The sequence below is a fragment of the Odocoileus virginianus genome, chromosome 23 (assembly GCF_023699985.2).
Source record: "Odocoileus virginianus isolate 20LAN1187 ecotype Illinois chromosome 23, Ovbor_1.2, whole genome shotgun sequence".
NCBI classification, from domain to species: Eukaryota; Metazoa; Chordata; class Mammalia; order Artiodactyla; family Cervidae; genus Odocoileus; species Odocoileus virginianus.
In genome coordinates, this window is record NC_069696.1 from 48,728,170 (window position 1) to 48,750,265 (window position 22,096).

General features: G+C 39.7%; 1 protein-coding gene across 6 annotated transcripts in view; it reads right to left on the reverse strand.

Moving 5' to 3' along the window:
• The window catches only part of ANO4 (anoctamin 4), a 427,540-nt gene that overhangs the window by 72,248 nt on the left and 333,196 nt on the right, over positions 1-22,096 (reverse strand). For all 6 annotated transcript variants that reach the window (XM_070454084.1, XM_070454083.1, XM_070454082.1 and 3 more), the window contains 6 exons: positions 20,962-21,068; positions 14,427-14,482; positions 11,568-11,689; positions 7,837-7,971; positions 6,164-6,260; positions 2,406-2,466 (listed from right to left, as the gene is read on the reverse strand). In XM_070454084.1, coding sequence (XP_070310185.1) covers positions 2,406-2,466; positions 6,164-6,260; positions 7,837-7,971; positions 11,568-11,689; positions 14,427-14,482; positions 20,962-21,068 — 578 coding nt within the window. The remainder of the gene's footprint in view (positions 1-2,405; positions 2,467-6,163; positions 6,261-7,836; positions 7,972-11,567; positions 11,690-14,426; positions 14,483-20,961; positions 21,069-22,096) is intronic.

Below are 22,096 nucleotides of genomic sequence, written 5' to 3' on the forward strand. Positions count from 1 at the left end.
TATTTCTACTTGTCAAAGAGACCATTTAAACATATTCATGGTCTCATAAAGAAATTCTCCTGGTGGGACTTCCCTGGTGGTCCAGTGGTTAAGAATCTGCCTCGCAATGCAGGGGATGTGGGCTTGATGCCTGGTTGGGGAACTTAGATTCCACATGCCTCGGGGCAAGTATGCCCACATACCACAACTACAAAGTCCATGCACCACAAAATCCATATGACGCAATGAAGATCCCATGTGCTGCAACTAAGACCAACACAGCCAAATAAGTATCTTTTAAAAAATAAATTCTTCTGGTAATTTTCTTCTCTTTTCCTCCAATCCATCCATTTATCCATCCATCCATCCATCCATCCATCCATCCAATAAACATTAATCTCTCTGTATTTAAAAGAAATGTATAAGGACTCCCATGACCATAATGGTCCTTGTGGACCATGAACCTATGAGAAAAATTGTGTATGCAAATTATTATTATTATTATTATTATTATTATTATTATTATTGACCAAAGAATGGGCATAAACCAAATGTGATGAAAATTCAAAGGAGGAAGACACTTTCTGGCTGGTGAAGATGCCATTTCAGCTGGGCCTTAAAAGTTGGCAAAGATTCTAATATTCATTCTAGACATAAGGAACAACATGAACCTAAGTCTCACGTGAGTAGAGTTCAATAACCTCAAAATTCAGATTTCTAGCCTTTTATGTTCTAGAAGAAATGTATAAACATTGTAAAAAGCATTCAAACCAAATTGAAAATATATAGCGTAAAAGGTGTCTCCTCACTATTCACTACCCTTCTGTAAAAGATAACCTCCTCTCCAAAGGTAACTACCATTCATCATTTATTACAAATTTGTCCAAACTTTTATATATGATTAAATTAAAGCTCTATTATTATTTCACTAGGAAGATGCATCAAGGCTGTATATTGTCACTCTGCTTATTTAACTTATATGCAGAGTACATCATGCAAAATGCCGGGCTGGATGAAGCACAAGCTGGAATCAAGATTGCCAGGAGAAATATCAATAACCTCAGATATGCAGATGATACCACCCTCATGACAGAAAGTGAAGAAGAACTAAAGAGCCTCTTGATGAAAGTGAAAGAGGAGAGTGAAAAAGTTGGCTTAAAACTCAACATTCAGAAAACTAAGATCATGGCATCCAGTCCCATCACTTCATGGCAAACAGATGGGAAAACAATGGAAACAGTGAGAGACTATTTTTGGGGGCTCCAAAATCACAGCAGATGGTGACTGCAGCCATGAAATTAAAAGATGCTTACTCCTTGGAAGAAAAGTTATGACCAACCTAGACAGCATATTAAAAAGCAGAGACATCACTTTGCCAACAAAGGTCCGTCTCATCAAGGCTATGGTTTTTCCAGTAGTCATGTATGGATGTGAGAGTTGGACCATAAAGAAATCTGTGTGCCAAAGAACTGATACTTTTGACCTGTGGTGTTGGAGAAGACTCTTCATAGTCCCTTAGACTGCAAGGAGATCCAACCAGTCCATCCTAAAGGAAATCAGTTCTGAATATTCATTGGAAGGACTGATGCTGAAGCTGAAACTCAAATACTTTGGCCACCTGATGCAAAAAACTGACTCATTGGAAAAGACCCGTGATGCTGGGCAAGACTGCAGGCAGGAGGATAAGGGGATGACAGGATGAGATGGCTGGATGGCATCACTGACTCAGTGGATATGAGTGTGAGCAAGCTCTGGGAGTTGGCAATGGACAGGGAAGCCTAGCATGCTGCAGTCCATGGGGATGCAAAGAGTCGGACATGACTGAGCAACTGAAATGAACTATACTGAGGAAGATATTATTAAACACAAAAGTGGGTGAAGTAACTCCTTTGGGTTAAATAATTCTTTCAGTGAATGTTCCATCATACCTTGTTATTATATGGCTATTGGCTTGAAACAATTTAAAAGGTCTCAATACAGCATTGAAACTAGCTATTGTTTATAAGGAGTCATTTTGACCAGAACTGGAAGAATGCTAGAGATGAGTATTCACACACTAGTCAGATGAAAATATTCCACTCACAATAGAAAGTCCCATATACACTGAGATGTGTAATCAGGTCTTAACCATCAGAACTTTTGGTATACTATAAGCTTTACTTTTGTCTCCAACAGAAGGTGAATTTTACTCCAATAATGGAATGCTGATGAAATTGTTGGAAGGCTTAAGAGAAATAAGACATGTTGTCCTGTAAAACATCACCTTAAAAATAAACCAAATGAATTATTTATCAACTTGTGTCTAACAGAACAGCCAAACTGAATTTACTTATGCTTCTTCCTCTCATATCTAAAATCAGATTTGAAAGGAACATATCATAGAGCAAATGACGGGAACCCAAGTCATACAAATGTAGAGCACTTACCCCAGACCGCCATGAAAACAGCAAAGAAAACAGTGGCGCCATTGTCAAAGAGGTGGGTCACCTGGGAACATGAATCACAGTTAAACTAGTGTCTTATATACAATATTCCAATTCACATTTTTCACATCCTGGAAAAATAGCTCTGATGATGTGATGAATTTTAAAGGGTTTCTTTGGGGGATATTCATTTTTGATCATAAGGAAGAAGTTTTGTTTTTTTTTTTTCCCCAAACTGTGAAATAGTTTGGATATGGAAAGAGAATTTGCTCCATTTATGTGAGTATGACTTAGTTGAGCATGGATCAGCAGCCCCAGCAGTGCTATTAAGAATTTCCTTTGTGTGTTATAAAAACTAACACACATCTACATATGGATAGGTTTGTATTTAAGACCGGTAAGTATTCATGTTGCTGCTATAAAGGTTTCTGATTTTCCCAGCACTGGTTTTAATGCCTCACTTATTCTCTTTGAAAACATGTCTATTTTGTGTGTATAGTTTTGAACAAACATTTTCTGGGCTGCCCTCTGGACTTCAGCACTATAAAGAAGAGCAACCCATTAACACAAACCACTTCTACCTTTATTAAAACCTCAGGTAATCACTACATTTACCTCTTATTCATAACACAGAGACAGCTAGCAAATACTTTATTGCTAGAATAATACATTTTATTGCAATCACCATGGCAGAAAGCAAAAATACCTATTTTTGCTGCAAAACTGCCGAGCTCATTTCCGCCTCCAGGATAAATCACACCACTACCAGGCCAAATTGAAATGATGACAGATACGTTCATAAAGCATAACCTTTTTTTGGTGCTTTATAGCTCTCTATAAAGTATAGTTTACTGTCCCTTGGAGAACATGCCAAGTATAAGCAGGTCTTTTCCTATTATATCAGAGTACAAAATATTTCAAAATTTTCCACAAGTTTATGACTTATTTCTTTAAACACAGGGGAGATGGGCAGCATTTAAATACTTAGTGTGAGACAAGTCTAAAGCCAATTTATTTTGATGCCAGAAGGAGTGTTACGCTGTGTACATCAGGTGGTCAGCATCAAGTCAAGCCTGAAAGTCCTAGTGGTAGGTGGGTGGTTTATGCCCCTTACAAGGGTATTCTGTGGTGGAAACTCCCTGCACCATCAGGGAAGATTCTGGAATGGATTGTGGTTGTCACTGTTCTGGGCTGTGTGGATCAGCTTTCGTCCTCTCTGGGTAACAGGTCTCTCTCATGTAGGTCACTCGGAGTCACGTGGCTCAAACACAGCCCATAGGAGTCCTTCCTGGGATTGGTATGCAAACACTTGGAGAGACACGTTTTCCAGCTGCAGTTACCAATCTGGAAATATGTTTATCAGGGTGAATGAATAGGAACGTCCAGTCCCTCCTAAGATGGTGAGCTAGGATGAGCTGATGGCTCCCTCAAAATCAAAGTCAGAGAAACAGGATAGTCGATTTCAGGAATTGACAGAACAGAAACACACAGACAAGAGCCTGAGAAATGCTGGGGGAGTCAGAAGGCTGCTTTAATGTGTGTGCGTGTGCACGTGGGCACGTGTGTGTGAGATGGTGGGGGTGGAGGTGGTTCCCAAGCAGAGTAAGAACACAGGATAGAGAAAAAATATCTAAGTTCCATTCTAGCCCCTACCTCAGGGGTACTGGAAAATTAGTTTCCCCTCCCTCAGCAATCAACTACAGCAGGGCAAACCATGAGGGCAGGTATCCATGGGTGATATCAGGGATGCTTAGTCCTGTTTTGTTGGAGGAATGAGGGATGTCTCAGGCTTTCACTTCTCAATGCTTTCCCTCTTAAACCCTGGGGACAGTTGGTTACAGTCAAGGGGGAGAGCCTTCTCCCAATTCTGCTTTGTTCTAAGCAGGCTTAAAAATGATACGGGCCAGAAAATTCCTACACTCAGTGGTGCCTGGGGCACACTGTTCTCTTCTCTTTGTAAACTCACCAGGATTGACCTGGCTTCTGAACCTTACCCTACGTGACCGATACTTCATGGGACCAGCACTCATGGGCTAAAATAACAGGATATCTGGGGAAGCCAACTGCTTCCAAAAAACTCCAAACTAGGCAATATACACTTTCTGAAACAGAAATTGATGAAATCTGAGTACTTTAAACTATTCATGATGCTCCTTTTAAGGAATTATTATAGCTCCCCTAAAAAAAGAATTTTACTCAGGGCAGACCTTTCATATAACAAACACTCCCAAGCAAAAAATAACTGGGCTTTTAAGATTCCTCAAAAGCAGGATTTTTACACCTGAGTCATTTGTGCTTAGCTCACAATCTTTAAACAAAACTTTATTACTGAACAAAGTCTTCTGATTCTCAGCACCGCCTCTCTATTTCCCAAGCTCACTCTACTGAATTTGTCCTCATCCAGGCAGGTCTAGCTGCATGTTCACCAAAGGAAGGAAGAGTATTTTGTGCTTTTTTGGATCTTTGTAGCACATACTAAGAGCCCAGATCTTTCTAAATTCACAGCTGGCTGATTATCTTCCCACCAGACTGGCCGCCTGCAGGGCTAGAGACAGCATGAATGGGCAGGCAGGCTCCTGGGCTGCCGATCAAATGTTCCTACAGTTAAACTCTGCAATGCCAGCCATATACTCAGAAAAATCCAAGTCACAGTGATTGCAGAAGTTACATAAAATCTGCCAACCCCTTTTATACCTGAAATCTGGGTAAGCTGATGGGACAGTGGGTCTTGGAAAAGTTTCCATCAGTCTATACAGCCATTGCTTTGCATTAATGACACTACCCTTCAGTAATAAACCCTAAAACTTCAATGAACATGTCTAAAACTTTAATAAAGTAAGGAATAATATCAGAAAGGGGTATGTAATAACACACAGACACAATGGTTCTATGTAATTTTTTCAAAACACTTTCACATCTACCTGTCTTCTTTGGTCCTCATGACATGCCACGGGGCAAGAGAAGGCAGCTATCAATGGTTGCACTTTAAAGATGAGAAAGCTTATGCTCAAAGAGGTTGTACATGTGCAAGGTCAAGGCAGGAAGCAGCTGAGCTAGCCTTCAATCTAGGTGTTTTGGATAATAATGATGGCGAAGAGGAGGAAAATGACAGCAGGCGTCATTTACTGAGACCTTGCCATTTGCCAAGCACTATACCCACCTGGGGCTCAGACAGAAGAATCGGCCTACAGCATAGGAGATCTGGGTTCAATCCCTGGGTTGGGAAGACCCCCTGGAGAAGGGAATGGCTACCCACTCCAGTATTCTTGTCTGGAGAATTCCATGGACAGAGGAGCCTGGTGGGCTACAGTACAGTCCATGGGGTTGCAAAGAGTGGGACACAGCTGAGTGACTAACACTTTCACTTTTTTCATGCTCATCATACACCTTGTCACATTTAAAAAATAAAACGGTCATCATGTTCTCCATTTCACAGGTGGGAAAACTGAGGCACAGAAGAGGTTACATAATGTGTTCCTACACTGACAAGTGGTAAAGAGCACAGTCAAGATCTGAACCTAACTTTCGCTGATTCTATCAACTGTTCTATTTGCTCCCTGTGCTAATAATCAGAGCCATAACATTGAAAACACATATGCAGTAAAAAGATATCTGAATTAGAGTACTAAATGATGAAGATAAATCTCTCCTGCAAAATAAACTTGAGAATAAAAGATCAAAATGGACAGAAAGAATGTGGGTCTCTCGGGAAGGTATATATTAAATTTAATCCGACTAAAATACTGCATATTTGAAATTACCTTGGCATAAACACAGCTGTCTGACAGCCTCATGAATGGACAGTATTTATCACACACAGGACACATGATGATATCTGTAGCTTGGCAGACTTCTTTACTGGAAAACAGAACAGAAAAGGATTGCTTTTTGATTTAATGACATAACAGCATTTTCTTCCCCTTTAATTTCACCAGAATAGTTGACCAGTAAATAAGATTCAGTAGATCAAATTTTTGCCCTTGGAAGCTTCTTAGCCTTTTCTTAGTTATTAATGTAACCAAGTGCCTACATAGTTTTATAGTTTGATAAACCTACTTATTTATCAGGCTGTTTCTTGGCTTTTCCATACTAATAAGTTAAGCTCAGGAAAACACATGAGGCAAAACATTGATGGCCATATCTAAGATTATACAGGAGTCATTTACAATATTGCACAGGTTTGAAGACATTTCATACTGAATTATGGGAAAAAGGAGACACCTTAAAGTGCCAGTCTTATGTGTCCCCCATCCTGACAATTTATGCTTTGATTATATTGTGTTAAAATGAACACAGGTTAAGGACTATCAAATTTCCCTGGAGAATAAATTGTTTCTTTTACCATTAGCGATATGCAGATGACACCACCCTTATGGCAGAAAGCAAAGAACTAAAGAGCCTCTTGATGAAAGTGAAAGAGAGTGAAAAAGTTGGCTTAAAACTCAACATTCAGAAAACTAAGATCATAGCATCCAGTCCCATCACTTCGTGGCAAATAGATGGGGAAACAATGGGGGGGAAAAAGTGCCAGCCTTAATTTCTATGTGCATGATAAATAAGAATGAATTATGGAGGAAAAAATACTAGGGATTAGTTCTTGGAGAAAATTACATCTCATTAACGGTTTCCCCAGAAATTAAAATATTTTTGTAGGTCACTTCTATTTTAGCAATCACTTCTAAAAGGCACATTTCTTATTTAAGTTCATTGTCCAGGTTTGTATGAAGATCTCTATGAATACCTTAGACTATATTCTAGTGAAAGAGCCAAGATAATAATTGGTAACATTGACTCATTCACAAGGTCCCAGCAAGTTGGTGAGATGTCTTTCTTACAAGTGTCTAGCTTACAGGTCTGTGTAAGAACATACAATTGATAAAAAGATAATTAACCCACTATTTTGCAGTAGTAGTAGGAAAAAAGGTAAAAAGGTCAGAAAGAGAACAACTTTGAGCCAGTGAATGAAAGCCATTTGTTCTGTGGATACATGTTTGTGTGCTCAGTCGTGTCCGACTCTTTAAGACCCTATGGACTGTAGTCCACCAGGCTCCTCTGTCCATGGGATTCTCCAGGCAAGCATACCAGAGTAGGGTGCCATTTCCTCCTCCAGGGGAATCTTCCCGATCCAAGGATTGAACCCACGTCTCCTGCACTGGCAGACGGGTTCTTTACCACTGAGCCACCTGGGAAGTCCTCTGTGGCTTCACAGTGACTTGCATATTTATAAAAGTGAACTCCTTGGTAGTTAGAGACCACAGCAGCAAGGGCAATGGATGGACAGATTTTGTGAATTGACTCTTTAGAATTTTCCCAGGAGACTGGAAAGATGTTAAAATGAATGGCTAAGTGGACCCACAGTCTGTAAACACTCCCAAACCACAAACACCCATCTCCAAACATAAGCAAAGGCAGGCTCACCTAGAGCTCTCCATACCTGACTTGGCAGTGATCCAGAGTGATGACGCCATACAAAAAGACAAACAATCCAATGAAGGCAGCTGGGAAGAGCATGCCGGTGTACCAGCCCAACCAGGCAAAATACAACCCAATCTTCTCTCCAAAGTACCGCCTGTTTGTGATATAAAAGCCTTGCAAATTATACTGAAGTGTTTACAGTCAGGCATTCTAACACTTTGGCCAGTCATTTAACTTTGTGGTGGCCTTGCTGATAACCATACAGACAAGCTAAGCGAAGAGAATGGAATGTTTGACCAAATCTAGGCTCTGGACTTAAACTTCTTTTCCTATTACTCTAGAAAAGAAATAGCATGAACCCTTTTATACAAGAACATGATCATACACAAGCTTGTTCTGAAAACACAGGACAAACCCAGCTCATTCAGGAAATTATGTATAATACTGTTAATCATGAGGAATCAGGGGATCTGAAGACTTGGTGCCAACATATAATATTTTTGCCATTTCTGAGTGTGTGTTTGTTAATGCATGCATTATATATATATTTAAGAATAGTAAGCAAAATTACTGCAAAAATCTTTAAACACCCCTTTTAATATACTATAGTTTTATAAGATATTTACAATGCTAGAATCATAAGATATCACTAAGAAAGAACTCTACTGAGACTCAGTATGAATCAATACTGAGAGCAACTTTCCCTTTTAAGTGAGGACTTTTCACAGGCATCAACATCTACCTCTATAAATATTTTTCTGAGACTAACCAGTCTGCCTAGTGCCCTGTGGTCTGTGAAGTTTGAAAGTGTCCAGGGAATTCCTTGGTTTTTATTTCTTAAATAATATTATTGTGTTTTCTAGCCCACACTTCATAACTTAGAGCTTAATTATTTCTTAGTCCAGTGTAAGAATATTCTAATTATTTTTTATTCTCATTCTAGACAAATGTTGACAAATGCTGGCCATCTGTCTCTGAATACTGTCTGCTGCTCTCCTCCCACACAGTGGCTCCTAAAAATCATGGATTATTATTTATCATATCTCCTAGTATGTCTCAACAGAAACCTTCCTCTTCCAGAAGACTTTTACAGCATATATTCATATACACATAAATTCATTTATTCATTCAACAAATTAAAATCTATGCCAAATACTGTGCTAAGTGCTGAGAATACAATGGTGAGAAAAATAAGCTTGGTCCCTACTCCTCTGAAGCTTGTGGGTGACAGAGGAGACACATATAAATCAGTTAAAGAAATAAGCTTCTAGTTAGAAAGCTGGGGAAAGAGAGGAGAGGGACAGAGTGCAATAAGCATGGATAACAAGGCAATCTGACGACTTTAGCCAGGGAAGACTTCTTCCCTGAGGCGGTGACTGTTGTGCTGATGAATGAAAGTTAACTGGGTGGGATAGAGTCTTTCCAGCAGAGGAAACAGAGGCCCCGTGGTAGGAGTGATGTTGGTGAAATAAGGGCAGTGTGGCTGGAACACTGACAACAAGAAAGGGACTGGGACTTCCCTGGTTGTCTAGTGGTTATGACTCCACCTTCCAATGCAGGAGGTACAGGTTTGATCCCAGGTTGGGGAGCTAATGCCTCGCCGCCAAGAAACCAAAACATAAAACAGAAACAATATTGTAAAAAAAAAAAAAATTCAATAAAGACTATAAAAGTAGTCTGCATCAAAAAAAATCTTTCATTTTAAAAAAGTGGGCTTTGAGGTGGGCAAAGGCTAAGCCTTGATGGGCCTTGCAGACCATACATTGACTTTTGTCCTGAGAAAACTGAAAAGTGTGGAAAGGATTTTAGCCAATCCAGCCCCTTGGACAGGAAGGAGATCAAACCAGTCAATCCTAAAGGAAATCAACCCTGAATATTCATTGGATGGACTGATACTGAAACTGAAGCTCCAATACTTTGGCCACCTGATGTGAGGAGCCAACTCATTGGAAAATACCCAGATGCTGGGAAAGATTGAGGGCAGGAGGAGAGGGGGGCAACAGAGGATGAGATGGTTGGATGGCATCACTGACTCAATGGACATGAGTTCGAGCAAACTCTGGGAGACACTGAAGGACAGGGAAGCCTGGTGTGCTGTAGTTCATGGGGTTGCAAAGAGTTGGACAGAACTTCGTGACTGAACAACAACAGCAGCAAGGGACATGACCAGATTCACGTCTCCAGGGTAGAGAATGACATGGAAGGGCCAGAGAGGGAACAGGAAGACCAGGTAGAGGGAGACAGTCATAGTGCAGGTCACAGGTGAAGGCAGTAGGGGCAGAGGAGACACTCGGTGTGACCTGAGAGAGGTGGAGGAAGCAAAATCTAGATATAGGGCAGGAACTATTTAAGATATGTGATTCCCCAGTTGCTCAACAACATCATTCCATTCAAATCTTGCTTGTGTTTTTCATGCCCCCTTCTTGGCCAACACCAGTCCCACTGCTCTTCTATGGCTCGGCTCTACGGGGCCTTACACAGGGGCACTGGCCCATATCCATCCTTCCAGTTTTCCTAATTGCTGTCAAACTTTTGTCCTCACACACGTTACCACATTATGCAGGGCTGTGTTTTCCAGTTGTTTCAAGTTTGCTGGGCTGGTTTTCCTGAAGGAAACCATGCATTTCTCAAAGCCAGAGACCATGGGTTCTCTGTCTTTGCCAATGGCTCTTAGTTTTGTACTAGGAACACAATGGATAGTTAATTAATACTCATCAAAAAATTGCAAAATCTTAATCAAGAAACTGTCATGGATGGGAGATGCTTTGCCAAGACTGACTTTGATTCCCCCCTGCCCCACCTTCTATTCTATCACATATTGAGACTGGTCAAAAGTAAATGGTCTCATGTCAGAAAACATTTTTCACTCTCTCAGGTCATGTGGATCATTTGTTACGCACACCCAGAAGGGGTCACAATTCATCAATGTCATTGGGTCAACAGGAGTAAACCCTTGTAACAAGGACTCTGTAAGGAAGAATGACTACTCAGGGAGACAAAATGTAAGTTGTCTTATTATTTCATTTTCCTCTGGGCTCATTTTTTAAGGGCTTGAGGAAAAGTGATATTAATCCACCTAGTCTAAGAATTAAGGTATGATTTTCTTTTTAATAAGGAATCAATGAAGTGTGGATTGTCATTACCCAATCTGAATTATCAGTCTCTAAACAAAATAAACACTGCCATGGCAGAATGTTGGGCATATATAGACCATTAAAGAACATACATTTTCAATGCATGATTATCTCAAGTTAAAAGCAGATACTTTTTTGACCTGTGGAATTAAAACAATCTTTAAAGGTTATTAGTTTGAAATGAAAATTAAAGTAAGCCTAAAATTTACTAGAATGACAGCACCCTCTCTCTCCTACTTGCCTAAGAGTTACTAATATTCCATTGTCATTAACACACGTAAGCAGCGTTACCTCTCTACAATTGTTGTTGGTACTCTGTCCCTAATAGTCATGTGGGTGATGAGCGTCTTACGGAATCCCGTGAGAAGCCTGGTTTAATCTCACACACCCCTTTCTAAGTCCCTTTTAGAGGAAACACCAGCCTCATCAGAAGGAGGTCAGGTTTACCAAGAACAATCCACGTCCTCTGATGAGCTACCCTCTTGGGAAGAAGTCGGATTTGAGTGTCAGCTGTGCATCTCAGTTCGTTTCTTCCCCACTGTTGGCTTGTCCCAGCTCACCGTCTGCCCTAATTATTCTGCATAAGCTTTATGGTCACAGCTGGTTAAGAACTCACCTTACAAGATCCAAAGGCTGGTATTTATACCACACACCCCAGGACGCCCAGCACTCATAGAGCAGATGTCGGTGGTTTACCGCTCCGTGGGTTCTAATGGAGTTTTTACTTCTGTAACTTCCCTGGATAAAAACACCATGGCCAGTGAGGTAATACCCGCAAAAGCCAAGAGCAAAACCCGAGAGTAATGCCAGTTCTTATTTTGTTTTTATCTTTTTAAGGTAGTGAAGATATTCTGTATGATACTATAATTGTAGATGCATGCTTATTATACATTTGTTTAAACTTATAGAATGTATGGAATATAACACCAAGAGTAAGCCTTAAAATATGAACTTTGGTTGGTTATGATGGTTCAATGTAGATTCATTAATTAAAACAAATGTTCCCCTCTGATGGGGGATACTGGGAGAAGCTATGCATGTAAAGGAGCTGTAATACTAGTTTTTATGGCAAGAGTAGCAATAGGGATGATATAAGGACAGATCCATTCTATTGAAGGGAAAAGAGTAGGATTAGTTATTCCAGACATAATTTTGATGCCATGCAGTAAAAAGCCCATGCTTGCTAGAATCAGGCAGGTCTGAATGAGTTCAAATTCAGTTCTGTTACTTTTTAGCTAGGATATCTTAAACCCTCTGAGCCTTGGATTCCCAGTTCACAGTGGAAATAACAACATCTGCTTCATTAGGTTTCTTCTGTGATTTGAATGAACAGAGCATCTTGCCCAGAGGCCATGCCCAAGACTTAGGAGTTCTCTTTCCTACTTGTCTCAAGACAGAAATATCAATAGTTGGTAAACAGCTGGTCACATGACCTTGTGACCAAGGGCAGAAAATTTTTACAATGTAAGATTTGTAAGTCACCTCAAATTTACAATAATTCAAATATAATTTGACATCCTCATGGAACTAATGAGGATACCATGGGTCAGAGGAGCAGGCTTTTTTTTTAAGTTCAGTTAGTGTTAATGCTGGTTTCACCAACAGAAAAGGCATGCTGTCTGGAGGTAAACTTTGACATTTTAACTTGAGAAGTCCTCTCTTAGGGGGAAGTGAACAGGCCTGAGAGACAAGGAACTCACTCAGATTCTAGTCTCAGCTCACCCACCAGCTCACTCCGTGACTGGGACTAGGCTGAGCTTTCTCTAAACCTCTATTTAGGTTTTCACCATAAAACAAGGCAACGGGAGCTGCCCTTCCTGCCTCTGAAGGTTGCTATGCAGTCAAATACTATAATGAGGTTAAACTGAGAGCAAAAGTCAAAAGAGCGATTATGTTATTACTGCAGCTGCAATTACTAACTGGAAAATTCTCTTTTCATACAATGCAGGGATTTAGCAAGATATGAAAACCACATAGAAGGCCTGGAGTTACTCTGGGGTTACTCACAGTTGCATCTCCTCAGATATCAGCAGGCCCACCACCCACTCGTCTGCATAGAGACTCTGTCCACCCACAACTGCTCAACACTGCCCTTACTGTGGGCAAGGGGTAGGCAGTGGGAGAATTCAGTTCTCACTGAAACCCTTTATTGGGGGCAATGCCAACTAATAACCACATGGTATCCTTTGGGGACATGTGTCTTTCGAGTTCAGTATATGGTTCGAGAAAACTTTTGTGTCAAAATGTTTGCTTCTATCACACAAAAAGGATCATTCCAAAAAGGTTTCATGACTATCTATTAATAGGGTCTCAGATCAAAGCCTCTAGTTTTCTTAATGAAAAGGTTTTAAAAATTTCACTAAATACTCTGTGGTGACCTCAACACAATAAAAGAGGGAATTTATGTATCCGTATAGATGATTCATTTTGCTGTATAGTAGAAACGAATGCAACATTGTAAAGCAACTATACTCTAATAAAAAAATAATAATAGTAAAAATTCTATACCACCTTCTCCATCCTCCTGGTGTTTAAAATCAAGAGAAGAAACTCCATAAGCCATATAAGAAATATATTTTGGGAAGACCTGCCACTGGCAGACAGCTGGAACTGTCCTCCAAGCTGAGCTGACAAACTGTTAACATGTTTCAAACAGAAGATTGTTAAGAAAATCTAACAGTAGTTTGACCCTGCCACGGTGTGAGGTCTTAGAGGACACCAGTCATGATACTTATCCTTATGTTCTCAGTGTCATACTATGACTGGTATGGGGGAGGTACCATGAAAATGACAGAAGTCTCTCACCAGTTATGAGAATTATGGCCCCGAGAACCCATATATGTAAAGAGAATTCTAGATTAAATTACCATATATGTAAAGAGAATTCTGGATTAAATTACCTAAAATTTAATGGGAAAATAGAGGGAAGGGTAATTACATTTATAAAAGTCCTTAGAGATGACAAAGATCATGCAGTAAATAAGGAGAATATAAAAATTTATACATCTTAAATAAGCAACAAGTACAATAGTATTAATTTCCAGTTATCATCCTTTAGTTAATACAGCTTTCATAAGATGGCTTCCTCCCACTCTTTAAGGATTAGCTATAAATTTTTTTGTTGTTGCAGAGACTATATATTTCAGAGACATTTTCCCCCTGGGTCCAGCACGTCATGCAAATTTTCAATGCCTCTTTAATTTTATGACTTGGAGTCCCTCAGTCATTCTTCTAAATTCATGCCGAGTGACTCTTGATTCGAGTACTCTTGCAGTTACATAAAAAAGACATGGAGAAATAAATCTGTGCTGGGCGAGAGATGTAACAATGCAAGTAGGACCTCCCCAACTACTCACCGAACAAATTAGATTCATTCTAAACAAATGTCGTATCAATGAACGCAATTAATGACTATCCCCAGAAGCTGACTAAATAACAAGGAATTGACAGAGAAGGAGAAAAGACAGGACAATACCTCGTGCAGAGGAAATGCAGCTTCATAGGAGCCATTAGTAAGCAAACGATTCAGACCTACAACAATAAAAAAGTCCAAAGTGAATTCATACCGAGTTTAAATCCTCCTAATGTAAGAGTAATGTAACGGTCATACTTTTTGGAGAAAACAACCTATGTCTTCAAAAGTAGTTCAAATACTTTTGGGGAACAACAGTTTAGAAAGTTTTGCTATCTGCTAGGAAACTGGAAACAAAGCCTAGAAAATCAAGTTTTCAAATAGGAAAAACATGATGAAGCATACCTAGCATAGTACTTGGCATAGAGAAGGGAGCATACTGGGAGAAGTGGATGAATTAATCACACCAAAAAGATGACTTTCCACCTGAGCTTTCCTATTTTCATCCAGAAGCTTCAATATGGACAAACCCAACTCCTTTGCATTGGGCTAGTGGATGACTTTGGGAAGTCCTCTTGTTCTCAGCCCTCAACTGTCTCATCCACAAAGTGAGGGAAGGATATTGGATATGTGCATTCGCAACGGTTTTATTGGTCAGATATAAACCACAGTTTCCACCCAAACTTAAAGGGAAGGGATTACACATTCAGGAGTCACCCCAGCCTGTGTCTATCATGGGTTTATGAATTTGATTTTTTTTCAAAGAATCAGCTTTTGGTTTCATTGATTTTTCTCTATTTTTTCCATTTCATTGATTTATTCTGATTTTTATTATTTCATCTACCAACTTTAGTCTACTTTAATTTCCTTCCCTACCCCCTAGTTTCTTAAGGTAGAAGGCGAGGTCATTAATTTGGGGCCATTTCTTTTCCTATATACACATATGGTGCTATAAGTTTCTCCCTCTCCTGCACACTTTGTGATATATTGTTTTTTCACTTTCACTGAATACAGCAACTTTCTGATTTCCCTTTTGATTTCTCTCATTAATGAGTTATTTAAAAATACATTATTTAGTTTTAAATATTTGTAAGAGATGGTCTTATTGATATCTAATTTAATTTCACTGTGGTCAAAGAATTATTGTCTTATGTCCCTCAAGTATGATCTCTTGGTAATATTCTGTGTTCACTTAAAAAAATTGGGTATTCTGACGCTGGTGGTAGAGTGGTCTAAAAGATCAATTAAGTTAATTTCATTGATAATGTTTAGGTCTTCTAACCTCCACTGATTTTCTGTCTACTCGTTCCATTAATTATTGAAAAAGTGGTATTGAAACCTCTGACTATAACTGTGGACTTGCCTATTTCTCTTAGCAGTTCTATCAGTTTTTGCTTTGCAGTTTGAAGTTCTGTTATTAAGTGCATAAACATTTAGGATTTCTGTTTTCCAGATGCACTGCCTCCATCATTTTAGAATAGCCTTCTTTATCCCTGGTAGTATTCTTTGCTCTGAAATCTATTTTGTCTGATATCAGTATAGGCCTTTCAGCTTTCTCTTGGTTAGCACAGTATACATCTTTTTTGATTCTTTTACTTTAAGCTATTTGTGTCTTTAAAGAGTGTTTTTTGCATGCAGAAAAAAATAGGTCTTGCTTTATTATTTAATGTCAACTTCTGAATTCTGGATTGGGATTTTCAAACCATTTATATTTAATGCTTAGTGAATTATGAGGTGCTCCACTAGTCTCACTGGAAATCCCTCTGGGTTGCTCTTTCTCTGGCCTTGGGTAGTTTTCTGATGTGTGTACTAATCAGTACCCTAAATACTTGAGGAGGCTCTCTGCAGATCTTCAGGGTTCTCCATGAAGCTGTTTTCTGGTGTGTTGCCCTGGGAACTCTGGCTGCCTTGGTCTCCCTGGACTCTCAGCAACGTCTTTTCGACTCGGGGAATCTACTAGGTTCTGTGCAGATTCTTTTTCCCTCTGTTGCTGTCTAGGAATCAACCCAAATAGTAAGCTGGGGCAACTGTAGGGTTCACCTCATTTGTTTTCCATCACTCAGGGATCCCTGTTCTTGGCTGCCCAGTGCTCAGCGTCTTGAAAACACTTGTCTCATACTTTGTGTCTTTCTTTTCTGATTGTTTCAGGTGGGAGAGTCATCTCGTGCCTGTTACTACATCTTGGCCAGAAGTGGAAGTATGTTTTGCTCTTCAAAGTTTCTCTCAGATCAAGAGTGATACTACTTCCTAAAGTGTACTTCAAAGAAGATGACTGGAAAGATGTCTCTCAAGCAGCTTTTAGATGAGTGCTCTCCATGTTTCAGATCCTGATTAGAGGCCAGAGGCTTAGCCTAACTGGAAAATGAAACATGCACTGATTCTGATTCACTTTTTATTGATGGAGGATCAATCAATGTTTAGGTACTTTTAATCATGGTAACATGGTTAAATGTATTTTAAGATGCTTTGACATTAACTCTAAATGCCTAAGAAAGACACCTGATGTATAAAGATCCATAGGGTTTTGTCTAGCACAGAGGAGGCCCTCGATAAATACCTTTGTAATGAATGAACAAATGATTGATTATGTAGAAAACTTTGACTTCCTGGAACTTCTATCAAGAATTCTACATATATCATCAATCACTTTCAGATATCCCAGATAATAGCAAAAGATTCACAGGGACCTAATAAGAGACTTCTGATGATGACTCTTGTAAATTTGTGACAAATTATCAAAGTCCTGAAAAATGAGAAAACAGTTAATATTTAAAGTCTTCCCTCTTAAGCATCAGTTTTGAAACTACAAATTGATATCAAGATTTATTTTATGTACTTACATTGTTAAATAAGTCTTTTTATCTATTAATTGCTCTATTTTGAAAATGGAATTCACTAGGTTTGATTTTCAGAATTGTATTAATCTCAGAGTGAAGTCAAAAAACTTATATTGTGGTAGTTTTCACTCCACTGAAATACCCTCATAAATCATGTCTACAAACCATATTTTTGTATTATCTCTAATCCATGTTGACTCATGCAAGATGCCACTTTCAGAAAGAGCTTCAGCCAGAAAATAAGATAAACATTAATTCTATTGATGAATTAAGTTTTCTTATAACATGTTTCTTTTAATTATGAAACTGAAGATGTTAATGAAACATTGGGTCAACAGAGCATTTACACTTGAACTTCAAATTTTTCAGCATAATGTCTGATCCTTGGTTAGTAATTTACTTTGTAGTTGGTTATTTCTAACGACATTTTTTCAGTTCCTCATTACTGATTTTCAAAGCACTGGAGTTCTTGATAGAATTCTTCTTTCATCAAATAAGAGAAAATTTTACAACCATCATTTCTTACTAGTAACAATACTACATTTCCTGTGTTTTTTCAGAACATTTACAAATCATTGTCTCTGCCCTTTTTCTGTCTCCATCTTGACGAGCTGTAAAAATAGCCCACATTTTTAGCTTCAAAAATTTAAGCACAATAATTTCTGTATGGCCTCACTGTAGAGTCTTTGATTGTGTAAGAATGCTGATGGTTAGACATTGATCATGTTTAAAAGATTTTCAGTTTGGTTCAACAAGCAATCTGCCTGTATGCCAGATACTGTGCTAGGCTATGATGATACAAAGACAAATAAGGCAACTCATTTATAATTGCGAAGCTTATTATCTAGACTAGCAGTTTTCAACTGCAGATTCTCAACACCCTAGTATGTTACAGTGAGTTGTGAGGTGTGCTAATATTATACTACCAATATTAGTAATGAGACTGGTTTTAAAAATTCTTTGCATGTTATGAAATAATCCAGAATAGCTACTGCCCTAATCACTTCACTTCTACTCAGTTGTTTTCTAGTATGTTCCTGATATGATGTTAACCAAGAAAAGGATGAAAAAAAGTATGTGTAGTGTATCCCAAGTTTGTTAAAAAAAAAAATCACATGGATAAATGAGGTATAAAGATGGAAAGAGTAATTAATGTAATATTTAAGTTATTCAGTATACAAGATGTTAACAGTGATTCTCTTTAGTTGGTAGAATTTTCATTATGTCATTGAAAGTAAATAATTCAAGATAATAAAAGAAGAGTTGTACATGGCTAATTACCATATAGACTGCAAAAATAATTTCCATAGGAATTCAGAAGAAGAAAAGACTCCTCTGAGCTGGAAGGGCCACGGAGGACATTATGAAGAGGATGTGTCTCAAGGATGGATGACTGCTGCAGAGAATTTAAGGACGTGCTAAACCATAACCCCATGGAAGCCAAGAAAGTCCTAAATCTGGTTCAATGTCACCATACCCACCTACACTGACTCTCACTGAACTAACTATTCCAGGTGTATTCAGATCTGGACCAGGTATCTGATTCTCCCTATTGTATTTTAATTTATACAGCTTGCAATCAAAGTAGTTTTTGGCAGCTTCACCACACTAGTGACTCATGCTTGCATTGAACTAAACCTCCCAAGTTGGGCCCTCTTCATGATGTGTTGAGTAACATTTCTCCCACACGGTGCCAAGGTAGCTGTTTTGCTGAATTTGAGCATAGCGCTGAACATTTACAGACTATTGAAAGTCATTTTTCAGATGTGGCTGAGATTTCCAGATCACTGAGCTCTTTCAGGATGCTAACTCCAAGTGACTAACACAGTGCATCCTTCTAGTCTCAACTCCACCCGAGAGCCTGATGAGCAAACTCTTTAAGGCTCTGTGCGGGTTATCAACTGACTGCCCTTAGCTTTGCAGTAATGGAGGTGGACCCTGGACTTCTCCTTTGCCAGACGCTGCAATGCTGAGCTTTGTCAGTAGAAGGCCCAGATGGACAGCAGGGGAGGGAGGAGTTCATTTCCCTGGTACTTGTATGCTCCTCTCAGCAGGCTTCTGCAACTCACAGCTTCTATGGAAGTTCATGGTAGCCAGCAGCCCTGGGACGTCCTCAAGGGCAGGTGGGCCTTTGAACAGCTTCATGGATGATGACACTGGGCACCATCTCCCAGTGAATGGATTCCTTTGGAACCCCTCTAGCCGGCTTCTCCCAGAGCTTGAGAAGACGGATTCACAGAGAACTCTGCGGGCACAGAAACCCCAGCAAACTGCTCTGCCATCCAAAGATCCACAACTGCACCCCTTCTAACAAGGTCTCCATTTCAGCTTTACTGTGGAGCATCTTCTCTTCTCTTCTATAGAATTCTTGCTCTTTACTAGTCAGTCCTCCATTACTGCAAACCTCCATCACAGTTAATTATTGATATTAGCTTTTCCTGTTCAAGGAAAAGTTATCAAACTGATAGTTCAGTTGGTAAAGAATCCACCTTCAATGCAGGAGACCCCAGTTTGATTCTTGGGTTGGGAAGATCTGCTGGAGAAGGGATAGGCCACCCACTCCAGTATTCTTGGGTTTCCCTTGTGGCTCAGTTTGTAAAGAATCCACCTGCAATGTGGGAGACCTGGGTTTGATCCCTGGGTTGGGAAGATTCCCCTGGAGAAGGGAAAGGCTACCCACTCCAGTATTTTGGCCTAAAGAATTCCATGGACTGTAGAGTCCATGGGGTTGCAGAGTCTGACACGACAGAGTGACTTTCATTTTCACTTTCCTGTTCAAATTCTGTGTGACTTTTTTATCTCTTGATTAGACTGTGACTGACATAGGTCATCATTCAAAGCATACATAAAAATCTTGCTGGGACAGAGATATGGACAAAGCTCCCCAAATCTTCCCAGTATATAGTAATCTACTTAATAAGGCAGGAAATTTGGTAATATATCAAGGAAAGATTATTACACAAATACCCCCAGTGTAGTATGTGGAGGTTATTTGCTGGGGGTGGTGATTGTTTGGAGAATTCACTTATGATGACAGCTCTTTTCTGCCAGTACAGCTTTCTGCACCTGCTTCTGCATCTTTCCACACACTGGCTCCCTCTTGTCATTCAGGTTTTAGCTCAAATTCCAGCTTCTCAGAAGAGCATGCCCTGACCACGCCATCTCAGCATGATCTCTACCCCCTAGTCAATCTCTATAACATCATCCATTTCAACTTCTTCATGTTATGTACTGTATGTACTTATTTATTGTCTGTTCTTAACTTCTTGAACATACACTGCAGGAGAGAACTGTGCTCATCTCCCTAACACCTTGCTCAGTGCCTGGCGCACAATGCATGCTAAGTCACTTCAGTTGTGTCTGACTCTCTGCGATCCTGTGGACTGCAGCCCGCCAGGTTCCTCTGTTTATGGGACTCTCCAGGCAAGAATACCGGGGTGGGTTGCCATGCTCTCCCTCCAGGGGATCTTCCTGACCCAGGGATCGAACCGGGGTCTCTTACATCTCCTGCATTGGCAGGCATGTTCCTTACCACTAGCGCCACCTGGGAAGCCCACCTGGCACATAATGGGCACTCCTTAAATATCTGTTGAATTGAGAGCACTTTTCTGTGATCTAAGATAAATGAGATGATGTGTTATCTTTTAAAAAGCAATCTATTAAGGTTTTACACTTCTGAGTTATCCATCAAGGAACTGTGCAGTTAGAGGCTTTATAAATCACAAGCATTTCTAGAATTGATATCAATGTAATAAAACCAAAGGAAAAAGTCTGTAATCCTCCAAATCAAATGTAACTTGTTATACTGATATACTACTTACCAATTTTGTTTTTTCCTTCTTCATACTTTATTCTTTGCAAAATATGATGTACAATTCTACTTCTTGTGGCATTGTTGAAGAAAGTGTCTTTGTTGTGTATGATGAAGCTGTACACACATATTGAAAACACAGGTTAAGGACTGATTGGAGCTGAGGGATCTAATCTTTGATATAATTTGCTGTGACTTAGGGAGCTGTGTCTTCTGTCTGTCACAGAGAGGGTAAGTCTGGAATAGCATGAGGAATCCCCCGCCCCTCACCCTAAGATCACACCAGAGGCAAGAGGTTCATGAACCTTAGCAGTTTTGGTTCTCAACCTCCCAGTCATTTATATCACTGTGTTAGGAAAGAGCTGGAATTAAATACAATTAAGAAACTTGCAACTAATAGCAAGTCTATGCCTCACATCCTGTTTTTTTTCCTCAGTAAGGTCATAAGATAAATTCAAAGAAAAATTCACTTTGCTTTTATCTCCTTTTGTCTTCCACTTCATTCTCTCCCATGTCATAATCACAAGATTTTTCAGGAATTTTAACATCTGAAACTGGCTTGGGTGATGGACACAGGTCTTAGGTAATAGCTCTGGCCTGGCTTAGGGCTGAGTCACTAGAAATGGCCTCTGTCCGTTCCTTTCCCACGTTCTCTCCTGGATGGACCACCCCTCTTCTAGAGCACGTACTTAAGATTGCTTCTCTCTCAGCCAAAGGCCCATCCCACCTTGACTGTTTCTCACAGGACTCATATGAACACACACACACACACACACAACACTGAGTTTCCCGGTAGGTATTCCTACTCTGAGCCAACATAGAGCTTCCAGGACCACACAGTGCAGGATGAAGTGGCCAGATCTTCCCCGCCCAGTAATGAGTTAAATGGTCAAATATGGGAGAGACTGTAAGTATAATTGCTTCATAAATTACAGTTTATTACCTCAGCAGACTTTTATTCAGTATGTTGCATGAACTGGACACTATGTAAGGCTTATCAGTGGTGGCAGTCATCACCCTCAAAACTCAACTCAGAAGTCACTTTCCTTAGCAGGTCTCCCAACCCCTCTAACCACCCTTCTGCCCTCCAGGGAGTTCACTATTCATCTTCTCTAAGCTATTTCTTGTCTTGCAAACACATCAAT